Source organism: Diceros bicornis, chromosome 5 (genome assembly GCF_020826845.1).
Source record: "Diceros bicornis minor isolate mBicDic1 chromosome 5, mDicBic1.mat.cur, whole genome shotgun sequence".
In the NCBI taxonomy this organism is placed as follows: Eukaryota; Metazoa; Chordata; class Mammalia; order Perissodactyla; family Rhinocerotidae; genus Diceros; species Diceros bicornis.
In genome coordinates, this window is record NC_080744.1 from 52,571,029 (window position 1) to 52,596,080 (window position 25,052).

The window sequence follows — 25,052 nt, forward strand, 5'->3', positions numbered from 1 at the left end:
TCTCCCTTTGAGTTTTACCAATCATAGGCTTGCCTTCTCCCGAACTAACCCTGTCTGTCTAACTATCTAGCCATCCCCTTTGTGATCAATAGCATGAAGTTTTGAAATGACTAAGTGGAGTACAAGGAGCTCTGTCCATGAAATATAACTTGTCATTTATATGAAGTTCAAACAGATATCAGTGATTTAATCATGTTAGTATTCTATTTTAACCAAATATGTCACAGTGGGACAGCCCAATCTATAAGAAAAACAAAATAGGTTTGAGTATATGTGTATTTTTCTAGTTTAATCAATTACACTTTTGAGATAGACCTTAGCGTAGTTTCTTCATATCACTATCAAAAAATAATGAATGTAGGTGATTTTTTACCTTAGTAACTCAGTGCACACATCTCATTCCTCAACACTAAGCTAGTGAAGAACCACAAAAATTGCTTGTTTTGTAAAGTAGATGCATGCTAATAATTGTGAGGTGCTTATACATGAAACTTCTGTTAATATCCCACACAAATTAAATAATTTGATGATCAGGCTGCTATCACAGGCTGTCACGTGAGGGCTTTGGGAAAGACAGAGCAAAATGATTGAAAATAAAATATTGTAAACATTAAAGGAAACTATTTTAAAAATAACTTAAGGTCTTTTTCAAAATAGATTATGATTAACCTCTTATTCACATAAAAATTCATAATTCTGCATCAGTGCTTGGAAAGCACTAATGTACTGAAATCAGTGGTAAAGTATTGGCTGGTTGTTTTTATATGAATTCTTCATATAGTCAGTTACTGGGATTTTCAGGTTGCTAAATTCTACTTGTTAATTATAAAATTAGCCCACATGCTTTGTTTCAGTGAGCAATTTTAGATTGTCCGTAACTCGTGTAGCTGAATTATGATTACATTTGTATGTCTAGCAGGAAGCCTTTAATGGTCCTCAAAATAATGTTTGTAATTTGTTTACAAGTAAAAAAAATCATTAGCTGATGAAACACATACTTTTTCTTACAATTTTAGTATTTAAAATTTTTCTGCATAATCACAACAGTATGCATATAATTAATTGTAAAATATAATCAGGTAAATTATTAAGAATCTGTATCCAACTTTTCAACTTATGAAATGTATATGATTAATAAAAATACAATTACTAGGTTATTCAGCTAAAGTAAACTATAATAGTTCCAATTTACCATAAGTTTTTAGTTACCTAAGTGTGGCAAATTAACCTGCAACAACAGGCCCTAGTGGAACATGATTTAAAACTTTATTTAGCAATAAATGAGACAAATTAAGTAAACCTTCAACTCCTCCAGCTTCAGATTTCTGGTATAATTCAGATTGTCACTTAAACTTTATTAAGAACAGCAATATATATTTAATTGAAGGGTCTTTATTATTTTCTGTAAATAACTTATTTTCAAGTGCACAATCATGAAATAGTAAAGGTTTGGATCAATTATTTTGTCTTTTTGCTTTTAAATCTATTTTGGCAAGAACATTAAAACACTGCATTCTCCCCAACACATGGATAAATTATTCTTTTATTTTTTCTTATTATTTTTTCCTTTTCCTTCTTTCTACTCTGAACTTGTATCCTTTCTTTTTCTGTTTGTTTTTCACTATGTTGCTAATTTTCTAAAGTTGAGGAATAAACATTTAACAAAATTTTTATATTTTCCAAAATAAAGAATGTGTTTTGGTGTAAATTATGTTGGGAAAATTTTTAACAGATAATCCTAAATACATTTGCAGTCATTTGAAATTGGTGCATTTGTGCATTACTAAAGGCTCAAGTTAATGACCCTTTAGAAAGCACTTTGGCCTTATGAATTAAGGGTCATAAATATGTTCGTACCTTTTAATTCAGAAATGCTCCTTATCCTGAAGACATGTTCTCTGCTCCCCAAAAAAACAATATTTACCATTCATACTATAGTAATATTCAGTTACTATTGATAATAGCCAATTGAAAGCAACCAGAATGTACAGCAGCAAGGTAATGGTGGTTAAGCAAATTATGATGTAGAGAATCAGGTATGTAGTCATTAATAGCATTATCATAAAGATTATGTAAAACCATGGAGGAGGGACAGAATTTTAAATTATGTTTATTTTAAGTACATTTTCTCAAGATATGTGTGTATATGGACAAAGTCTGAAGAATATGCAAACATAAAAGTAGTTATATCGTTTTAAAGTATAGTTTTTTTTCTCTTTGTTTTCTCAACTCCCTGCACTGTTGTGTTAATAATGAAAAAGATTTTTTTTTTTAATGTGTTCGGCTCATAAGTAACCAATACTATGCTGAAGGCTAAACAAAAATTTTCACATAAATTTATGTATAGTCATGTGTCACTTCACAGGGATATGTTCTGAGAAATGTGTCGTTAGGTAATTTTGTCATTGTGTGAACATCGCAGAGTATACTTACACAAACCTTAGATAGTATAGCCTACTACACACCTAGGCTTTATGGTACTAATTTTATGGGACCGCTGTCGTATATGCAGTCTATTGTTGACTGAAAGGTCGTTATGTGGCACGTGACTGTACAGTTATTGAATATCTCTACCCTTTCCATCAGAACATTATCAAGATCATCGAGTTAACCAAGGTGTGTGAGTGCTTTTGGGTTTTATTTTAACAGGTACCAGTCAATGGCCCAGACCTGGAGGGCAAGCTCCTTCATCCCCAAGCTATGAGAACTCACTTCACTCCCTGGTAAGAGCCTCTTAGAAACATAGAGGTCGCTTTTATCTGATAGTATGGAGTTTGTTTTTTCAGTTAAGTCTTGAGTAACATAAAAAAACAGTAGGATAGCATTACACACGAATTCTTTGCTAACAAATGGCCTGATTTAGTTGAACAATATAAGACACATTGGGTGTGCCTTTTGCCATCTGTTCTTGGGGACATCAGGCTTCTGGTCTCAGGACAGCTGGTGTTAAAATAGTGTTATGGGGTTTTTGTTTCTTTGACAAATCTGGGGCTTAATTTTTCTATACTTTTATGTTTATGTATAAGAGGAAACTTTAAAAAAAAACACAGACCAAGTAAAAGCAAGAAAATCAGTCCAGCAATGCAAAATGGTTGTATATTACTCTTTCTCATATGATGATACTATGTATAGTTTATTACGTTTCCATTAAAAATGTAGTATCAGTTATTTTTGTCATGAAGAGTGTTATTTCCCATGTTTTCTTTTAAAAAAAAGAATATATTTTACAATGTACCAGCAAAATGTTATTTAACAAACAAGGCAATAGAATGAAGGCTACTGTCTAGGTATTGAGCGTGAAGAATTTGTGGTAGAATGTTAACTACTGTTGCTTTTCAATGCTTATCCCGGAATTACAAAGATTTATAAAAACAAAATAAGAATGGCTTGATGGAATGCTAAGTCATGCTATTATTCAGTAATTCCAGGTTGCAGATAGAAAAGTTCTTTTTCTGTGACTAACAGAACGTTTTGAATTAAAGGAAAGTTTTCCTCTCACATATTTTGCAAGCAAATATAAGCAATGTGTGCTGTTTAGATGCTAACCTTATAACTTCGCTGTTGAATCCCAGCCTTCTCATATCTTAATACAAGTAGATCTCGCAGGTCTCTGTGTTAACTTTACTAACATGTTATGCTGACATGCACATCAGCTATTTCCTCATCTCTTTTGGAGTTAATCTTAACCTGTGCTTTGCCTCCTGTTCTGTCTTGACTTTGCCAGAAAAATCGAGTTGAGCAGCAACTTCACGAGCATTTGCAAGATGCAATGTCCTTCTTAAAGGATGTCTGTGAGGTACTATTTCTTTTAGATGGTGCCTTTTTTGTGTTTCAATTAATTATACTTCCTATTATCCATTTAAAATCTTCAAGCCTGTACAGACTCCAAAGTCTTTTAAAATCAAACAATGACCGTTTTCGTTTTTGTAACGGTATGTAAGAATAGACTTTTGTTCATTTATGTTGTTGAGAATGATTCTTTTTAAAAGAGCTCTACTGGCATGTGCTTTTGATTTTAAAAATTCTAATATGTTTGTGTATGGGGCATGTGTGTATCCAAGACAGACAATATCATTTCCTCAGTTTTGTGAAAGAGCATATTTGGATGTGTTCATCATTTCGGATAGGTATGCCTTATTCACTTAAAACAAAATTACAACTTAAACGTAATGGATTTGAGGACCCTTCCTCAAATTGCCCTCATTTCGAAGATCAGTGTTAAAGTACAGGTTATCTTTTTTATCAACTATAATTAATTGAGTATCAGACACGGTAGAGTAGCCTTCATCTTTTGTAGAAGCTAAAAGAAATAACCTCATGGTAGATTGGTAAATTGATTTTATGAAGCAGTAATTTGTTTCTGAAGATTTGTTAATTTAGCATAGTCTACAGATATCCTTTCTTTGATTGTTGATTTGTAGTGCATGTAGTGGCTTTTGAAGCTACTTGATCCTGCATTTCACTTGCTGTCTTCATATATCCCAAAGTAGGAAACAACAGTTTAATGAATGTAACAGATACCAGCAGTAACCTCCATGTCTTTTTTGCAATCCCTACAGCAGTCTCGAATGGAGGATCGTTTAGACAGACTGGATGATGCTATCCATGTGCTGCGGAACCATGCCGTGGGACCTTCCACCAGTTTGCCTGCTGGTCACAGTGATATACACAGTTTATTGGGACCATCCCATAGTGCACCAATTGGAAGCCTCAGTTCAAACTATGGTGGATCAAGCCTTGTTACAAGCAGTCGATCTGCTTCAATGGTAAAATAGTGCTCATCTTTTTTGTAATAACCCCTAAAGCCTATTGTCCTAAATGTTTTTCATGAAATCTTTGAGGGAGAAGGTCCTTCTTTTTGAAAATAGACCTGCCCTGTCTTGGGCAATGTCATTGGTTGAGCATTGGACCTTAAAATCCTGCTATGATCATGTGCAAAAAACAGAAACTTTCTACAGAGATCATTTTAGCTTAAACTTGGATTTTTTTTCCAGATGCGTAATAATTGGCAGAACAGTTTTTGCCTTGAAATAGTGTATAGGAAGTCTGAATAGCAAAAGCTGTAAAGCAAGACTGAATTTCAAGGGTTCTGGTCTAGAAAAGCTGTTTATTGTCATTTGGAACCAGCCTCCAATAGCAGAAGGAATTCAGAATTATTTGTACAGGTCCAAATTTAAGCTTTATTCCCAAATGAAGAAAAAATGTTGAGTAGTTTTAAGAATGGCTGTAATTTAAGTGACAATGAAAGGAAACAATTTTAGATTAATCCCCGAAGAGAATAAAATAATTCAACCCATCTTTTTTAAAAACATGGTGATTCTTTAGAGAAAAAAATGTAAAATTCTACAGGCATGCACATCAAAAATTCTATGTTGAATGTCTTACATAATTTTTTATCCAAATTGTCTTTTAAAGGAATGAAGCTCTTTTTGAACCTGCTATTTAACTGATACCATGTGTTTGCATGTTTATGGCATGGTTTTTAAGATTCATTGCATGCTGTGAAATATTCTCCTATGAAACAGATTTCTAGCTGTAAGCCATGTGATCAAGAGTAAAACCTCACCTGTCATCAAAATAATTAGGTGCCCCAAATGCTAAAGTCTTGTGTTCTGTGAAATAGGATTGGTTCCAGATTTTCACATTCACATGTCAGACAGCCATTCATATTCGTTTTGGAGCCGCTGAAGTAAACATCAAACAAGGCTGCCTGGTTTCCTGAGAACAGTGATTTTAGCAACATGGGTGACATTAGATGCCTGCATATCTTAATAACCAGTTGTTTGGGTTTTTTTTTAATGTCAGAAAATCTTGAAACTCAAGCTCCTTTTAAATTAGTTTTTGTTGCTGTTAATAAGCTAATAAATATCAAAACATTTATAAATTATTAAACTCATAGAAATATAAGGGAGTATTGTTATCACTATTAGTAGTAGTAATAAAATAATTTTAATAGTATAATAAGATAGCATTTATTGCAAATATAAATGTAGACTATCAAATTAATTCCTATTTTGTTGAAGTACTGTTTATCCTTATTTAGATGAATGACTTTGAAAATCAATATATTTGAATCTCAAGTTTGTCTCAACTGCAACATTTGCAATTCTTATTCCTCACTCTTAATCATTTTTAAATTCTTCACTGTTAGTAGCTCACTGCTCCTATTTCAGTTTATCTGCTACCATGTTTGATATGTCTCTGGCTCCTCCCAATTAAAATGTAGAGCTTGTATAAAATGGATCTTCTGTCTTTGGGAGGTTGTTTTACCAACTTTGGATATGAGTTGGAAAAGAGATTTTTCAAAATCCAGTCCTCCAAAGCCATGTGGAAACCTACTGCATTTTAAAAAGACTTGTGGAGGGAAAATTTGTTTCATTAGATATTGCCCTGAAACTTTTAATTAAGAAAGTAGCTCCCGTTATATCCTCTAGTACTATGCTGCCTACTTCAGAGCATCAATAAAAGGGCTGCTAGAGATATTCTTTAAAAAAGAAAAAACATTAAAGTAGTCTGGACAAAAAGAGTCTTCGCAAACATGAGATGAGTCTGGCCTAGTCTGAGCAGCAGCATCAGTGCCACAGCATCTAAGCCCAAGCTGTTTCTCAGTGTGTGTATCAAGACACACTTCTCTTCAGTTCTTACAGCCTTCTTAGAGGACACAGAGCTGGTGAAAATCGCCAGTCATCATCTGCTGTATCCACCCCATCGAGACACAATCACTACTGGAGGTGGTGATGCAGATGTTTCTGCCAGGCTTACCCTCAAAATATCAAGTTATTAACTGACAAAATCTGACACTGTCAGGTGAGTCAGTATGCATCTCCCATCCTTCCAAAATAAACTTTTGAGCTGTGAGTTCTCAGTTCTCCGTTTCCACAAAAAGACCAAAGGATGGAATGAAATGAAAATTGAAGTCAGCCAGTGAGTGACTCTCCCAACTAAATCTTAGGCATACGGTTTGGGAAAACTCTTATCCTGGTGGGTCTTATCCATTTCTGAGGACTTCCATCAGTATTTCTGGGAGCCCCTTGCTTACATGCTCAGTACCCACTTGTATGGAATCAACTCTTTTCATATTCTTGGAGGTTGTGTGATTTGGGGGACATATTGTTGTATGTAACTATTGCCAGCCATCTTCAAGAGTGAATCTCCTGCTTTTATTATCACCACTTGCCCGCATGTAGTCTAACTGATCGTGACTAAGAAATGACAATGACAATTTTATATTCTAGAACCACTCTTCTTTTTTTGTCCTGTTTAACTTTCTGGTAGTTTATATACTTTTCCTCTGCATTAACATAAATTAGTATTTGTTTTAGGCTCCTAAAAATGGGGTTACATGGCCAAAATTACAAAGTAACCACAGAAATACCAGTTTATCAGCAATTCTATATCACCATGTAGAATTCATGAGGTCAGCTTCTTTCAAAAATATTTAATTTTTATCATTCCATTTGTTTTCTTCAGAGAGTAGAATTATTCTAATAAACATAAATACCATTTCAGGAACTCGACAGAATATTTAAATAAAATTTTTGTTGCAATGGATTTTTGTTCTTTTTTTATTTATTTTTTCCCCCCAAAGCCCCAGTAAATAGTTGTATATCATAGTTGCACATCCTTCTAGTTGCTGTATGTGGGACAAGGCCTCAGCATGGCCAGAGAAGCGGTGTGTCGGTGCGCGCCCGGGATCCGAACCCGGGCCGCCAGCAGCGGAGCACGCGCACTTAACCTTAACTAAGCCACGGGGCCGGCCCGGATTTTTGCTCCAATAGGCATTTACTATAGGTTACCATCCTAATTGCAGGTTTTAAATATGATATTGCTTTCTCTCCTAGCATTTAGAATAGGAGTCAGCATACTTTTTCTGTAAAAAGACACATAATAAATATTTTCAGCTTCACAGGCTATATGGTTTCTGTCACAGCTACTTAACTCTGACGTTGTAACTTGAAAGCAGCCATAGACATTGTGAAAACAAATGGGTGTGGCTGTATTCCAATAAAACTTTATTTTCAAAAAAGGGCTCCTTTATGTGGGGGGGGAAAAAAAAAAAAAAAAAGACCAGAGTTGGCCCACAGGCCATACTTTGTCAATTGCTGATTTAGAGCATAAATTAGCTTCCCAGTGCAGGAAACAAGGGATAGCAAGTATTTTCCTTTTTCTGAGAGCCTATGACTTTTTACTTATTTTGGTTTAATGAATAGTTTGGGAGTTCTGTTGAAGTAGTTGGAATATTTGGGGTGAGCCAGAATGCACTGGAGTGGAAGAATAAGAGTTGAGTGTAGGATAAAAGTGGTACAGAGGGCTGAGCTCCCAGCCTGCAGTGCTGCCAAGATTGCTTTTGTGAAGTCTACATGGACAGGTTAACCAAAGTAGTGTCCTTGGCAGGGAGACAGCGTTGTTGCTGAGAAGTTTCTTTACATTGTTTTTCGTTATAACAAGATTATGCCAGTAAGGTCATCCACAGCTGATAGTATTGATTTGTCGGAGATCCATCTTCTTGTCTTAGAGACAAAATAATCATCTGGTATTTTTTCATTGTTCCAGAAAATTTTTATATTTCACACCAAGGAAGTAAGACTGCCACCTTCCAAAAATATGTTAATAGAAGTCAATATCAAAAGACTTAATTTTGACTATTGTTTCTTTTAACTAAACAGACTTGATTAACATCAAATTTTAGAATTAAATGAGGTTTGAACTACAGAAAGCTTTTAATATATTTTAGCTATCTAATATACACAAAAGTTAAATTTCCTGAAAGATTTATATATTGGAAAAAGATAGGTAATTTCTACTCCTTTTTATTTAATTAGCGTAGCCAGCCTGGCATAGTTTTAATATTTGCTCTTAATTTTTGAATGGAATTAACATTTTCATTTATTTAATTTCCTATTCCCTTTCAGTATTTTTGATGATTTCTCCATATTTGTTTAATGCAAATATAAAACTTAAGACTTTTTATCAGACACTCTTATTAGGATGTGGTTGATACATCATTTAAATTTTAAAACACAAAGTCAGGGTTTTTAGAACCATTGAAATGTCAGCCTTGAACTTGAGTTTTGCTCTCATTTATTTAGTGTAAGAATAAATTCTTGGAATAAACTGCTGACAGGAAAAAATACGGATATTAAGTGGAAAACTGAAAAGGAATAGAATCGTTAATTTCATTTGGGCAGTACAAAGAGGTCTTAACAACATAAAACTATTGTACATCACATCTGTTTATGGCTGTAATATCTAAAATACTGAGGCCCAGCGAGGGGCCGGCCCAGTGGCGTAGCGGTTAAGTGTGAGCGTGCGGCTTCCATGTCTTGGAGTTGACTGGTTCGGACTCTGGGTGCACACCGATGCTGCCGTGCTGTGGCAGCATCCCATATAAAGTAGAGGAAGATGGGCACGGATGTTAGCCCAGGGCCAGTCTTCCTCAGCAAAAAGGGGAGGATTGGCATCAGATGTTAGCTCAGGGCTAATCTTCCTCACAAATAAATAAATAAATAAAATAAAATACTGAGCCCCAGCGAGATAACTCCAGGTAGCACTTTTGTCTTTTTTTAACAAAATACTCAGTTATTCCTCAGACAGTGATTAGGACTTTAAACTAAGCTAAGTTAGATTAGAAACTTTTTTTATTAATAAAAGCTTGATGCAGATCTTAAAAAATTCCATCCATGAGGTCTTTTGATTTCTTTGTTACAAGTCCTGAGGAGATTTAATCTGGGCATTTCTCTTAATTATTATTATTATTATTTTGGGGGGTACTGCTTGGGTTTATTGTTGTTTAAGCTATGGTTGGAGATGTGTGGTATTCTTGTATAAGAGCAGAGTAAAGGATGTTAAATTGTAGAATTTAAAGCTACCTTATATAATGATTCAAAAATATAAATCATGTCTATTTACTAAATCCTAAAGCAGAGAAACTATATTTTTCTTAGTTCTAAGAAACTTAAGTTATTAAAGACTAACGGGCAAATAAGGTAATATTTTATTCAAAATGAACACTTTTGTCACTTATCAAAATAAATTTGGAATCATTTTAACCTTACATTTAGACTTTATTTAATTTTATTAGTGTAAGTTTGTATACTGTAGAAATTGTGGGTCTAGGTTTCAGCTGAATTGGAGGAGTTAAGTTTTAACTGTATTTTACTTCTAGCCAATTTTACCTAAATAGGCAATTAAAAAAATTTTTTTTTTCATTAAGACTACGTTATGGTGCTTTTTAAGGGTTTTGATACCATTTTTTAAATTGAGAATTGTTCAAAATGACTTTTTTTAGTTTGAAAACCATACAGGTTATATATTTATAGTAATATCATTAAAAAGGAACCATAACAAATGAAATTCTACCAAGTTTCTAGATAAAACCCCTCTTTAGGTAAAACAAAAAACATACAGTACATAAAGGTCCTTTAATCAGTCTGTAGATTAATACTGATTAATTTAAATCATTAGTATTCAGTGAATGGTACAAATTGAACAAATTATTAGAATAGAATTCAGAATCAGAGAAGAATTCATACTGAGTTCTTTTCGGTCTTGTCTCTTAATTCACAAGACCTCTTATTCATCAAGTAATTAGATTTAACATTTTTCCATTGTGGGTGCTAAAGCCATTGGCCAAATTAAATGAAAATAGGTCCCTTGTTGGGTGCTCCCACAAAAGTAAGGCTGTAACAGATTGTAAAGATTCAGAATGCAGGATGATGTCATTTAATGGGATGGGCCTTTTATTCTGAAATGGAGCTCTTCATAATAATCGAAATTTAGAGCATAGCCAGCCTAGGGGTTTGCCTTCCCCTGCTACTCCCCCAATAGCACCAGCCTGTCAGCTGTATGCTAACGAGATGAACAATTAAACAGGGTCCTGTCTCGCTGGCCCCACAGGCTCTGAGCTCAGACAAAGAACTGTTTATACACCTGTTGTGTGTGTGGACAGAGCTATTTGAATGGGTAGCCGCAGATTAAAGGGAAGACATGGGAGCCAGGGTGAGCAAGGGTTAAAAAGAATTATAAGAATTGTGAAAGTCAAATTCTCCAGAAAATATATGAGGGCCATTGGCAAGGGGAATCAAGTTACAAAGAAAAAGTTCCTGCTAACTTCATTAACATGAAAAACTCCAGACTTCAAGCTTTTTGCTAGTCTGAGGCCATTTTTAAAAGGTTTAATTTTTTTCTCTTGGAAGCCAACGATGTAGGTTGGGGTGAGAAAATACTTAGTTTGTAGCATTCCATAGAGACAAAAATATTTGCTGGCATTATATCCCAAAACAAGTTGAGCAACCTTTCTGATTTTCCTTCAGGGTAAAGCAAAATCCCTAAAATTTATTGTTTAGATAATGATCCTTTGTCTGCCAAGCCTTTTATTAGAAAGGAGGTGATAGTACTTTTTTTTTTTTTGTGAGGAAGATCAGCCCTGAGCTAACATCCATGGCAATCTTCCTCTTTTTGCTGAGGAAGACTGGCTCTGAGCTAACATCTATTGCCAATCCTCCTCCTTTTTTCCCCCAAAGCCCCAGTAGATAGTTGTACGTTACAGTTGCACATCCTTCTAGTTGCTGTATGTGGGACGCGGCCTCAGCATGGCCGGATAAGTGGTGCGTCGGTGCGCGCCTGGGATCCGAACCCGGGCTGCCAGCAGCGAAGCGCGAGCACTTAACCGCTAAGCCACGGGGCCGGCCCGATAGTACATTTTTATTAGTTGAGATTCAGAAAAGCAAAGATTTACATTAATGAAATAAATAAGAATTCAGCAGACGCGTAATCACTTATTCAAATGAGTGAAAATTCAGTTTGTTACTGTTCAATGGTATTGCCTTACGGAGCTATAAAATGAGTTTCACATATATAATATACAATATATAGTAAGTATACATATATTTAAAAGTTTAAATTTCATGTATTACTAAAGTTCGTGGTAAGTTTTAAGTCTACATTATTATAAATAGAAACACAGAAATCTTAGCTTTTACTTTATCCTGCAGTGATTTCTTCAGCCAGTCAGAATTGTTGTACTGATATTTTATCTTTCGAATAGGCCTAGGCTCCTAAATCCCAAGAATTTGCAAGCTATATATTGTATTCATGCCATATATATTTTTATAAAATGGGATTTTTGAACTGACCGTCCCCTTATATTATTGAGTAGTTCATACCTAGCAAGAAAGCACCCTGTGTATTAAGAAACATGATCAGGATACCCTGGAGACAGATATCAAGAAACATTTTTAAAAATTTTTTTTTCTCTTGAGTATAATTTTCACAGTCCACTTCTTCACTGATTGTTAGGTTTATCTCTTCAGATTTTTCTCAAGTTTTTTGGGGAGGAAATCTAAAGGCTTAGGGAAGATTTCAGAGGTGAGAAGGGGATAGAAGTCTGCAGTAGTTTCTATGGTCCCTTCTTAGCTTTAAGATTTTACGAATCTAAAATATGATGTTGTGTGGTTTCGAAAAAGTATAGTCAAGCCTTCATCATCCAAGGGAGTTAGTGACACAACTAATCCTCAGCAATGACTAATCCTAAAATCGTTTTTAAAAGTAGCTATGGAATACACTGAAATGGGTTTGGGTTTTTTTGTTTGTTTTTGTGAGGAAGATTAGCCCTGAGCTAACATCTGTTGCCAATCCTCCTCTTTTTGCTGAGGAAGACTGGCCCTGGGCTAACATCCGTGCCCATCTTCCTCTACTTTATATGGGACGCCACCACAGCATGGCTTGATAAGCCGTGCATAGGTCTGTGCCCAGGATCCAAACCTGTGAACCCCCGGCTACCGAAGCAGAGTGCAAAAACTTAACCGCTATGCCGTCGGGCCAGCCCCTGAAATTGGTTTTTAAAAACTACATTGGGTAAAGGATAGGCTCCCCCCCACCCCAACCCCGTGAGGAAGATTGGCCCTGGGCTAACATCCATGCTCATCTTCCTCTACTTTTTATATGTGGGACACCTGCCACAGCATGGCTTGATAATCGGTGTGTAGGTCCACACCTGGGATCTGAACCTGCAAACCCCGGGCAGCTGAAGGAGAGCATGCGAACTTAAACCACTATGCCACCGGGCCGGCCCCAGGACAGACATTTCTTAAAAAGTGTGGTGGAAGACCTGAAACGTTCTACTCAGGTCCACTACCAAATGGCCTGCACTGTTTAAAACTTTGCTTGGGTTTCTCTTGTTGAGCTCATGGGAAACCAAAGGATAAACTTGCGTAGAGGTATTTATACCAGTCAGGGTAAAATCCATACAAAGTCATGAAAGATAAAAGCTATATTAATTACTCAAGAGGAACTCAAGGCATAGCAGTTTACTGGGGTTGAAGAATTTATTGAAACACAGTGGTTCTCATGTATAACTCCAGGCAGTAAACCTGTTTAATTAAAGTCTTAATCTTCTGGTTGACATATCTGCTACTGTTCTAATAAAAAGCTTCATTTGTAACCACTTTTTCTAAAAATACTGCAATAGCTGAAACACTTGGTGGTGGTTGCATGCCTTACCTTCCCATTTCATATTAATTGTGATTTGTGTAAATTTGATTAAAACTGAGAATAAAAATATATGGCATTTTTGTTGCCTGGCAATGCAGGACTTTTGTTTCAAATTATTTTGATTTTGTATTGCTTTTGCTGCTCTTTTAAAATTTTTGAGAGGAGGCAGTGAGAGGGAGAAAAAACAAGATACTACATATATGTGTGAGGAAGGCGTATGCTAAAGTGTAGATAAATACGATTATTACTTGGAATGTAGTAATGTTTTGTTAAATGCAAATTCGTGCATACTTTAATATATTTAGGTAGTATATGCAATAGATTTTCAAATTGATTGACATAGGATTATTAATAGATCTTATAATGCATAGTGCTTTATGGCTTATAGAGTGCTTTATCTCTATTCACTCATTTGCTTCTCACAACAACCCTCTGTGGGATATAAAATTTGAAAGTTGGAATTTAATTTTTTTAAATATTTTGATTCAAAAGCAGTAATATTATCGTCTTTTGAAATCCAAAAACCAGAAAAGTGGCCTCCAAAAAAAGTTGCTAAGTTCAGATGAGTGACATTGTTTTCTCTGTTAAACCCAGTAAAAGAATTTGAACGATTATTGCCCCTGAACTATCTTGACTTTTTTTTTTTTTACTTTAGGTTGGAACTCATCGAGAAGACTCTGTCAGTCTCAATGGCAATCATTCAGTCCTGTCTAGTACAGTCACTACTTCAAGCACAGACTTGAACCATAAAACACAAGAAAATTATAGAGGTAACTATAGTGTTGATTTTCAGCAGTAATGCAGACAAGGATATCATTTGGAACACTGTCACCTTTCTCACAGGCAGATTGACGTCTGTGAATCAGAAGTCATCTAGGTGGGGAAATTCCAAACAGTAGTGCTACTGCATGAATGTAGAGTATAGATATTTAGGGTTCCAGCCCATTTGGCTGGGCCAATTATGGATACTTACTGATGGATGGAACCATGTGCAAACTGTTGTTCAGTATTTGCTCATCATCTTTTTATCTGCTCCTGCTTCTGCTCCTGTCTTTCTTCCTTAATCACTTCCCCTCATGACTGAATCTTCATGGTCCCTAGAGACAATGAGAAAGATATTTCTGAGTATATATGAGAGTTCTGAATGATAGTAGCTGTTGTTTGGAAGATTATAATTTAATTAGAGAGACAGGCAATTTGGATAAAAAGCAAACTAATCAATGATATAATATAGCTTATAAATAACTACAAATATATAGCTAATATTAAGACCACCAAAATAAAGTTTTCAGTTATATTTAACCATGACACCTATTTTACCGTGTTTATCCAGGAAAATGTTAAAGCTTATTTCCTTTACCATGGCAGCATCTTAGAAGTCAGTTTCTAAAATGCATCGTTTCTCATACCTTGTTCAGTTGTTCAATACTGCCTTAAAGTGAGCGTTAGACTGACCATCAAGGTCAGCCTTGATGCTGATGCTTTTAATTACAGATACTTTAAAAGTCATTTTCTCTAAAGTTCTTGGACATGTTCTTTCCAGCTCAAAATAATATACTTTCCTACATCTTCAGATTTCCATTATAGCCCTGTAACAACTAAGGATATTCACCATCTAGAAAGCTTTTTCTGTCTTAGTTCTAATTCATAAATGAGTCTGGACATTTATTTTATGTTTTTTGCCTCTTTCGTAGGTGGCTTGCAAAGTCAGTCTGGAACTGTTGTTCCAGCAGAAATCAAGACTGAAAATAAAGAAAAAGATGAAAACCTTCATGAACCTCCTTCATCAGATGACATGAAATCAGATGATGAATCCTCCCAAAAAGATATCAAGGTTTCATCTAGAGGCAGAACAAGGTATTTGTTAGCGTCCAGGTATTAAATTTCACTCATTTGCCATGGGTGAAAATACTTGGAAAATTAAAGGGGGTCATGCATTTATTAAATGTCAGCTATTTCTAGATACTGTGTCAGGACTTTTATATATATTACCTCATTTAATCTTCACAGCATCCCTAAAAGGGAGGCATTTGAAGCTGACTTCAAAATTATGTTTTCCATTATAACACACTATTTTAGGGTCTACATATAAAAAAGGATTACATCTTTCTCTTCAGTGCTTACAGTCTGTAAGACAATTAGAAGACAGTAGCTTAAAAAAGTTAAATTGTGCAATATAGACATTTATATACATTCCATCAATAAATATTTGAATATATTATTTTAAGGCTAAGTATGTGGTAAGACTCTGTTGTATGATTTAAACCAGGGCCAAATCCAGCTCACCACCTGTTTTTATAAAGTTTTCCTGGAACACTGCCATGCCCCATTCATTTACCTAGTTTCTATGGCTGCTTCTGTAGTGCAGTGGCAGATTTGAGTAGTTGCCACAGAGACTGGATGGCCCACAAAGCTGAAAATATTTACTATCTGGCCGTTTACAGAAGAAGTTTGCCAACTCCTGGTTTAAGTAATAATTTGAGAGAAATATGGAAAAAGAAGTGCTCTAGGTGGACTGATGTTGTTGGGAAAGGTTTTCTAGAAATTGGACTTGACCTTGCCTTGAAGTATGAGTATCAACACATAGTACGTTAGTTTCAAATGATTTCCAGATTCTTCCCTCATATTTTTCTTCTAGTTCGACATTAAAATTTGATGATTTGGTATATTTGTGGTACGTCCTATTTCTTGGAATTAGTAGCCATTTAACAATAACATGTATATCACATATAGATATTTATATTTAAAATGTTTGTATTAAATTATGGTGCAAAGGAGATTACAGTATGATAGATATAACTAAAAGAACCTGCATGATCCTTTCTGTCATTCACGTACTTAAAAAGTCCTTTTGCCTTTGACATTCTCAGTCTTTTCAACACTGTTTAAGGCCCTAATGCTATCATTTTAATATGCATTGTACTCAGTTGTGCAGAGGCATGAAGAAGTAAAATTGGGTCAGGGAATCCAGAGACCACTCCTTTGAGGCATCTTAATTCTTTCATACTTTTATTTTTGAAATAGAATTTTAAGGGAAATAATTTGCATCTTTCCTCATCATTCATCTTATTTTATAGGTCAGAGGTTGGCAAACTTTCTGTGTAAAGGGCCGGATAGTAAATATTTTAGGTTTTGTGAGCTATACAGTCTCTGTGGCAGCTGCTCAGCTCTGCCATTGTAGCATGAAAGCAGCCATAGACAATACATAAATGAATGTGCATGGCTCTTCCAATAAAATTTTATTTACAAAAACAGGTAGCCAGCTCACGGGCCATAGTTTACTGAACCTTGTTATAGATCATCAAAAATCAGGAAGGCAGTATATAGTCATGTGCTGCCTAATGATATTTTGGTCAACAACAGACTGCATATGCAACAGTGGTCCCATAAGATTAGTACCATATAGTCTAGGTGTTTAGTAGGCTATACCATCTAGGTTTGTGTAAGTACACTCTATGGTGTTAGCACAACAGAATCACCTAATGATGCATTTCTCAGAATGTATCCCTGTCATTAAGTGACATGTGACTGTAATAAGTTAATAATAACATACTTCGTAATTAATAATAGTTAATAGGTTAACAAAATGGCCTTTGGACAAAGTAAGGCTAACCTGGGTTTGAACTATGGCTCCGTCATATACTTGCCAAGTGATTTTGGGCAAGTGATTAAAGCTCTCTGAGCTTTGGTTCCTTCTTTTCTAAAAAAGGACTTTCCGTTATAGGATTCTTGTAAGAATAAACTAAAAATGATGCATATAAAGCCCTTTGCATACCGTCTCATGTGCAGTAACAATCAGTAAAGGTACTATAGTTACTGTTATGATGATGGTAATTTTAGGAATGTGATGTATGTTTGCTTCCATAGATCACTAGCCTGAGTTCTGTTACACTGCCGCTAATTAGCTGTGTGATCCTAGGGAGGTCACTGATTTCTCTGGATCTTGAAGTGGTTCTTAACCCTGCTGCACAGACTCTTGAAACATTTTAGAAATGCAGGTGACTGAGCCCCAACCCAGACTCACTAAATCAGCATCTCTGGTAGTGGGACTTTGAAAGCTGTATTTTTTAAGTACTCCTGAGGATTCTGATGAGTGGCCACATTTGGAAACCTTTGGGCTAGATCTGTAAAGATTCCTTTGAAGTCAAAAAGCTAGTGATTCTCTATTATCAAAAGAATACTTTTATGTAATTCTTGACAACTCACTAGTAAGAATCTTTTGTGGGGCTGGCCTGATGGCGTAGTGGTTAAGTTCTCACACTCCGCTTCGCGGCCCAGAGTTCACAGGTTTGGATCCCAGGCATGGACCTACGCACTGCTTATCAAGCCATGCTGTGGCAAGTGTCCAAATGTAGAGGAAGATGGGCACGGATGTTAGCCCAGGGCCAGTCTTCCTCAGCAAAAAGAGGAGGATTGGCAACAGATGTTAGCTCAGGGCTAGTCTTCCTCACCAAAAAAAGAAAAAGGATCTATTGTGTATTTATTCTTTAAGTACTCAAGGTATTAGAGAAGAGGTGAAAACATCTATTCTTTGTGCACATTATTTCAAGGTTCTGAGAGGTTCTTCTCAGTAATTTATTTTTGAATTATAAATAGAATTTTCTAAGTTATTCCAAAACATCTCCCTCAAATGTTTTTTTCTGATTACTTAGTCCATTTTCATTACAGAAATTTGGAAAATACACAAAAGCACACACAAAAATCACAAGAAACTCCACTACCCACAATTAACCACTGTTTACTTTTCAAGGAATATCTTTTTCCATAAATACAGTTTAAATTAGAATTAAGCTGGATATAAGTTTCATAATTTCAACTTTTTTCATTTAACAATGTGTTTTTAACATTTTCATCTATCCCTGATGTTTTCTGTAAACATGGCTTTTTTCTTTGTTGTTTTTGTTTATAGACAGCTTTACTGAGGTTTAATTCATATGTAATTAAATACATCAATTTTAAATCTACAGTTTTTGTCCTTTGACAAATGTATACGGTCATTTAACCACCACCACATTAATAATGTAGAATATTTCTACCACGCAAAAAGTTTCCTCATGCCCCTTTGTAATCAGTACCCTTACCCCATCCCCTGGCAACTATTGATCTCCTTTCCATTACCATAGTTTTGTCTTTTTAGAAGTTCACGTAAATGGAATCATGCAGTATGTAGTCTTTTGTGTCTGGCCTCTTTTGCTTAGCATAATCTGCAGCCTGAATTTTGGAGGCTACATGGTAGACCATTATCTGGATGTACTGTGATTTATTTAACCTATCTCCTGTTATTGGGTTCCATTTTGTTGCTAATGTAAATAATTCTGTGATCAACTTCCTTTACATAAATTTCTATGTACATCTCTAATTCTTAGGATGAATTTCTAAGTTGGAATTGCTGATCAAGAGGTAATGAACATGTCAAGCCTTTGGATTCATTTTGCCAATTTGTCCTTCAAAAAAATTGTTCCAGTTCATCCATGCTTTAAAACTTTCTGGAACATATCATTTTTCTGAGATGCTTCTTTCATTCTGTGTCTTAAGCTTTTCTTCTTCTCACCGGGTGACTGCCAGACTATATTTACGAGCACAGGTTAAGCAAATTATAATATATTGTTGTACTAAGACAGTGCTTCTCAATCCTTAATGTACATGTGAATTAGCTGGGGGTCTTGTTAAAATGCTGCTCCTGATTCAGTAGGTTTGTAGTAGAACCTGAGGTTCTGTGTTTTAATAAGTTCCCAGTAATGCTGATGATCACATTTTGAATAGCAAGGTGCTAGAATATTATGTAGTCATTCAGATTATGTTTATAAAGAGTTTCACTAGGATGGAGAAGTCTTTATGCTGTAATGTGCAATGAAAAATGCACGTAAAAGTGTATATCACATGATCTCAGCTATATAACTATATATGTACATTGAAGAAAGACTGGAAAGAAATACACAATATGTTAAGTGTAGCTATTACTACTGTTTAGTAAAATTTATAGGTAATTTTCATTTCCATCTTTATAATTTTGTACAATAAGCTCAGCTTACTTTATAGGGAATCTAATAGACATTATTGTTTCTTTGTTTTCCAGCAGTACTAATGAAGATGAGGATTTGAACCCAGAACAGAAGATAGAAAGAGAGAAGGAAAGGCGGATGGCTAACAATGCCAGAGAACGCTTGCGTGTGCGAGATATTAATGAGGCATTCAAAGAGCTTGGTCGAATGTGTCAGCTTCATTTAAAGAGTGAAAAACCCCAAACAAAACTCCTCATTCTTCATCAGGCCGTGGCAGTCATCCTTAGTCTAGAACAGCAAGTCAGAGGTAAGTAGATTCAGCAGAGATACATAACTGTTCTGCCTCAGGTAGTCAGACGTTTCTATTTCCACGCGCTCTTCTGCTTGGGAAAGTTGTAAGTTCTCCTGGTTCTTCTGCCGCTGCATCATCTGGATCAAGTTCTGTCTGTAATTCTCTCACCTGTGTCTCATTGTGTTGTTCCATATCTGTAGGCCCAGTGCTTCCCACAAACCAGTAGAAAGTAATTCTAGGAAACAATGCAGAGAACAGCCAGCCTCCCCCTGCTGCTCAGCATTAGCGCTTCGCACCACTTTGTTCTTGTTGACTCTGGTCTCCCACACTGTTGAATTTACCTGCCTAGACGTGTCCTCCTCCCTGCTCCTTCCTGTCGCCCCTGCTTCTGTGTACTCAGTTTCTTGACTGCTTTACCCTGGGCTATATACTAGGCCCTGCTGGTTAATAGGATGCCTGGTCTTGGCCTCTCCTGGTTTTGCCTCATATAGATGTCTTTATACCCATGTCAATAAGGTGTCAGGGCTTCTTTGTTGATCTCTGATCAGGAATACCATGAGCTTCTTAGGCTAATATGCGCTGGCATGCCTGTGTGTCCCTAAGGGCAAAAGTGTGGGTTATACAGGCTCATCAACTGCTGACTCAGATAACTACCCCAACTGTTTTATCTTTCAAGTTTGATGGAATCTTAAAGAAGCTTTGAAACTTCCTTTTTGAACAAGAGGTTATTGCGCAACTCCTCTGTCCCAATCAGCTGTGTGCTAGATCTGGTTTATCAGTTAATACAAGCTTCCTCCCCTTGAGAGTTTCTACCATCAAGCTTGCTATTTTGCATATACCTATATATTTTCTCATCCCAAGTTATGAATGCCTCATCCTAAGCCTTTTTGCAAAGAATTTATAGATCTGGCCTTCGGTTCCAGACCCTGCTTCTAACGTCTCTTCATTGAGAGCAACTCTGGCTTTCTTATTTATTGAATATTTATATAAAATTTTATTTAAAGAAAGTTGGAAAAGAAAAAGGAATAGGAGTGGATAGATGCTTGACAACTACAACCAGGGATGCTCAGCATTGATTGTAGAAAGAATGCTCTTTCTGAGGAAACCGGAGTTAGAGAACTTGAACACACTTTCAGAAAAATACACCATAGTAGTTAATTCATCCATCCTCTTCTCCCCAATATATTTACTGAATAAGAGTGATGAATAATTTCGTGCATAACCAATCTACTACTAAAACCAGATAATTGCTCCTATTGTCTTGAGGCCCTTGAAATATCTATAAAGTGTAAATGTTAATGAAACCTGATCTTTAAGTAATTATAAACTTCCTTGAGATATTCATAAAAAGAATCTTATTTTTGCCTGCTCATCTCTGGCAGGAGCAGTTGTTCCTTGAGCCTTCAGTATCTCCTGTCACTTTACCAAAGGTTTTTCTTCAACTGTGCCTGACACCCTTTGTCTCACTCTGAAAGCGGTGAGGTACCTGTGTTCAGTGGTCCAGGCACATTCATCCTCCTCCTCTGCAGCCCAAGATATTTTCTACCCTGACTCTACCCAGTTATTTATTTTCAAAACTGTTGCCTCTATCTGGAAAATCTTATCGTCTGGACAACAGTAGTATCAGAACTTATTCCTGTACAGTGCCTTTCCTTCTTATGGTTTATTAGAGCTAGAATACAGAGTCATTCGTGTTTTTAAAAACTTTTTTTTTTTAAGATCGGGGTACCTACTCTCAGATCTAAGCCATCAAAATGAGAAATACCTCTATGTTTGAAAAAAATTATAAACTCACCATGCCTGGCTGCATCTTACTCATCCATTTGTAAGATTTGACTTTGTAGTGGTTCCATGCAAGCACCTAAAATAGAAAAGCTAAGTCTGAGAGAGAATCTAACATCTAGGCTCCTCCAGCTGCCTATTAACTTTCTGGTCACTGTTATGGGTACTGACTTTTTCACACAGTTCTGGAAAGCTCTATATAAGGAGCCATTGACTGATTAGAGTTTGAACCAAACTTAATACACTGAACTGTAACTTCATTAGGGACTCCCTTAATATTTATAAAAGCCTCCCACCTTCAAAGCCCAGAGCCTTTATGTTACGGCTTAATATAAAAGCCTTGGGGTCCATGTAAGACTACTTCTTGAAAGGTGCTCTGATGGCTATCTGTCAGACAAGGTTTAGAACCCTATATGCAGCCCACAATATCTGTGCCTTGTCCGTGGCAGCACCTTCAGAATTTAGTATAGCCACTGTCCTTCCCTAGACTTTATCTCTAGCATTTTTGAGTTATTTTGGTAACCTACTCACTTTTGAGAGCCTCTTAATCCCTGCGGGGCCCTACCCATCAGTCCCTCAGCCCAGCAGTTTCTATAAAGACACATTTTGTTTACATGACCTACTTTGGACATCTTCTGGACTGTCTGGGCTCCCCTTCTGGTTTGGGATAGTGCTCCAAGACTGTATCTGGCTATCCACAACCTATCATCCCTGGACAAATGGTTATACCAGGAAGGTAACCAGACCTCGGTCTAGCAGTGCATCTTGGAGAAGAGCAGGAAGAGTGGCTTCCCTTCTGAGCCTCAGATTTTGCCAGAGCATTTTTTGTGCCTTTGTGCCCCACGTATCAAATTCCATCTGATCCCTGCCATTGCCGATTTAAGCCTTTCCATTATATTGACTATAATTTTTTTACTATTACACTTTTACTAATTTTCAGCAGATTTCACATATTACCTTCAAGTTTGTAGTTTCAGCTTTACTAAAGATTAAATTAGTGGTCAAACATTTGCTCCTCAGATGCTTTCACAGGTCAGCTTGATCAGCTCCCTTCTCTTTTGGTGACAATTTAGGGACAATAGCACTATTGGGATTTTAATTTTCTTGTCTGTTAGTGAGTTTGAAGATTAAAGAGCTAGGGCTGTGGTTCCCAAATCTGGCTGGTCCCAGAATTACCTGAGGCTTTTCCTTTTCCCGGATTTCCAAACCCTACCCCCGGGAGATTTTAATTTAGTTGCAATGAGATGGTGAAACATGGTAGTCTTAGCATATTCGTTGATGATATTCCACTCCTTACTAAATCCCCACTGAAATGAATAAAAATTATATTAACTCACGAGGACAGATGGGAGAGAAGACAATAGCAGATGAGAGAGCAAAAAACGTATGTAAGATCAAAAGTACATAGAGTAGTGGTAACTGACTTAGAAGAAATTAAGTGGAGCAGGGAGGAATACCAACAAGAAGCAGAACATTTTGCCCCACAGAGCACCTAGCCCCCCTGAAAGCTCTGCACTTTGGTGGTACTGATTATTGGAGAAGGCAGAAGTCAGGCATTAGACCTGAAAACAGGAAGATTGATTGAAGGTCTGCTATGGAAGTTGGATCCCTGAATCTTCTCTCTACTTCGTATTGCTTCTGCCCTCTCTTCCCTTCCATTATAGAAGACAGAAGGATTATTTTCTGCAAAAACTGAAATCAGAAAGGCTGCAAATCTGGAACACCAAAAAGAGCAGAGAATGGGTGAGGCATGAAGCTGAACAGTGGAACCCTCAGCCCTGTGTCCTGCTGTGCTTCCCTGATGCAGGCAGCAAAGTATATTAACCCCATCCTCAAGGAAATTGGAGAATTCTTTTCTAGAGAAACTAAATACTCTAGAGAAAAGACCTCCAGATTTAGGAATTCTTGAGTAATAATGTCTCATTTTTGGATTATCACAGAGTAAAACCCACCAGTTGATGTCTTACTTTTAAATATAAAAGGATGACCAAAGATTTGAGAAAGCCTTCATGAAAGAGAGAAATTGAGATCTAATCAAACAAAAAAAAAGTCAGAAGAAAACAGAAACATGCAAAAAGCAGAAGAAAACTTTTTTAAAAACTAAGATTAATATCTTCTAATGAGAGAAAATGTATTCATAAAAGAGAAGCCATGAAAAAGAAACCTTCAGAAAATATGATAGCAGAAAAAATTTAATAGAGAAGATAACTGATAAAGCTGAGAAAAAGCTGTTAGAAAGTAGAACGCAAAGAGATGGAAAATAGGAGAGAAGAGCTAATAAAATTAGAATTAATCTAGAAGTCCAGCATCTGACCAATAGGATTCGTAGAATAAGAACAGAAGGGAGGAGGGGCTGGCCCGGTGGCACAAGTGGTTAAGTGCATGCACTCTGCTGCGGCGGCCTGGGGTTCGCCAGTTCGGATCCCGGGCACGCACTGACACACTGCTTGTCAAGCCATGCTGTGGCGGCGTCCCATGTAAAGTGGAGGAAGGTGGGCACAGATGTTAGCACAGGGCCAGTCTTCCTCAGCAAAAAGAGGAAGATTGGCAGATGTTAGCTTAGGGCTGGTCTTCCTCACAAAAAAAAATTAATTAAAAAAATAAAAGTATTTAAAAAAAAAAAAGAAGGGAGGAAAGGAGATTATCATAACAATAATAAGGAAATTTACCAGTACTGAAGAATACATGTCTCAAGATTGGTAGGATCTAAAATTGTGCTAAGAATAATGATTTTAAAAATGACCTCAAGCTAAAGTACATCAGCATGAAATTTCAGAGCATCAAGGTTAAAAAGAATATCCTAAAGCTTCTAGAGACAAAATTTAAATAGCTCGTAGACAAAGGAACAAGAAGCAAAATATCATCAGAGTTCTATACAAGTAGTACTGCATTCCAGGAGAGAGTGGGGCAGTGCCTTCAAAATTCTGAGGAAAAATAATTTTCAACCTAGAATAATAATATATAGCCAAACCATTAATCAAAAGGTGAAGATATTTCAGATATGCGAAGACTTTAAAATTTTACCTCCCATATACGCTTTCTCAGAAAGCATCTGAAACATATACTTTAGCCAAATAAGGACATAATCAACAAAGACAAAGGCATAGAATCCAGGAAACAAGATCTAACACGACAGCAGCAAAAGGAAATTCCCTGACTAGGCCTAGAAAGCAACCAGTCCACACCAAAAATAGAAGACTGTTAGATACAGAAGAAAAGTTTCCAGGGAAAGAAAATGGAATTAATAGATGATATGATGATGTGTTTGAGATTTTAGGAAAAAAATATTGGTAGGCATTTGTTAGATCTATTAGAGCATTTGGGAGGAAAAATTATCATTACTAGCAAGTGAAAAGCAAGACAACCATCGACTACAGGAATAACAAATAGTCATACATGCAAGGAAACAATGTAAAATTCTTGACTTGCAAGTATGTCCACATAGTTGTAATATTTGTTATTATAAGCAGTGACTGTTGGGTTAG

General features: G+C 36.2%; 1 protein-coding gene across 19 annotated transcripts in view; it reads left to right on the top strand.

The window, feature by feature from the left end:
- Positions 1 to 25,052, top strand: part of TCF12 (transcription factor 12) — a 362,989-nt gene that overhangs the window by 333,415 nt on the left and 4,522 nt on the right. For 10 of the 19 annotated variants that reach the window (XM_058541659.1, XM_058541657.1, XM_058541663.1 and 7 more), the window contains 6 exons: positions 2,650 to 2,723; positions 3,725 to 3,796; positions 4,560 to 4,766; positions 14,147 to 14,261; positions 15,186 to 15,348; positions 19,568 to 19,800. In XM_058541659.1, coding sequence (XP_058397642.1) covers positions 2,650 to 2,723; positions 3,725 to 3,796; positions 4,560 to 4,766; positions 14,147 to 14,261; positions 15,186 to 15,348; positions 19,568 to 19,800 — 864 coding nt within the window. The remainder of the gene's footprint in view (positions 1 to 2,649; positions 2,724 to 3,724; positions 3,797 to 4,559; positions 4,767 to 14,146; positions 14,262 to 15,185; positions 15,349 to 19,567; positions 19,801 to 25,052) is intronic. The other 9 variants (XM_058541662.1, XM_058541666.1, XM_058541674.1 and 6 more) reach the window with 4 other exon arrangements.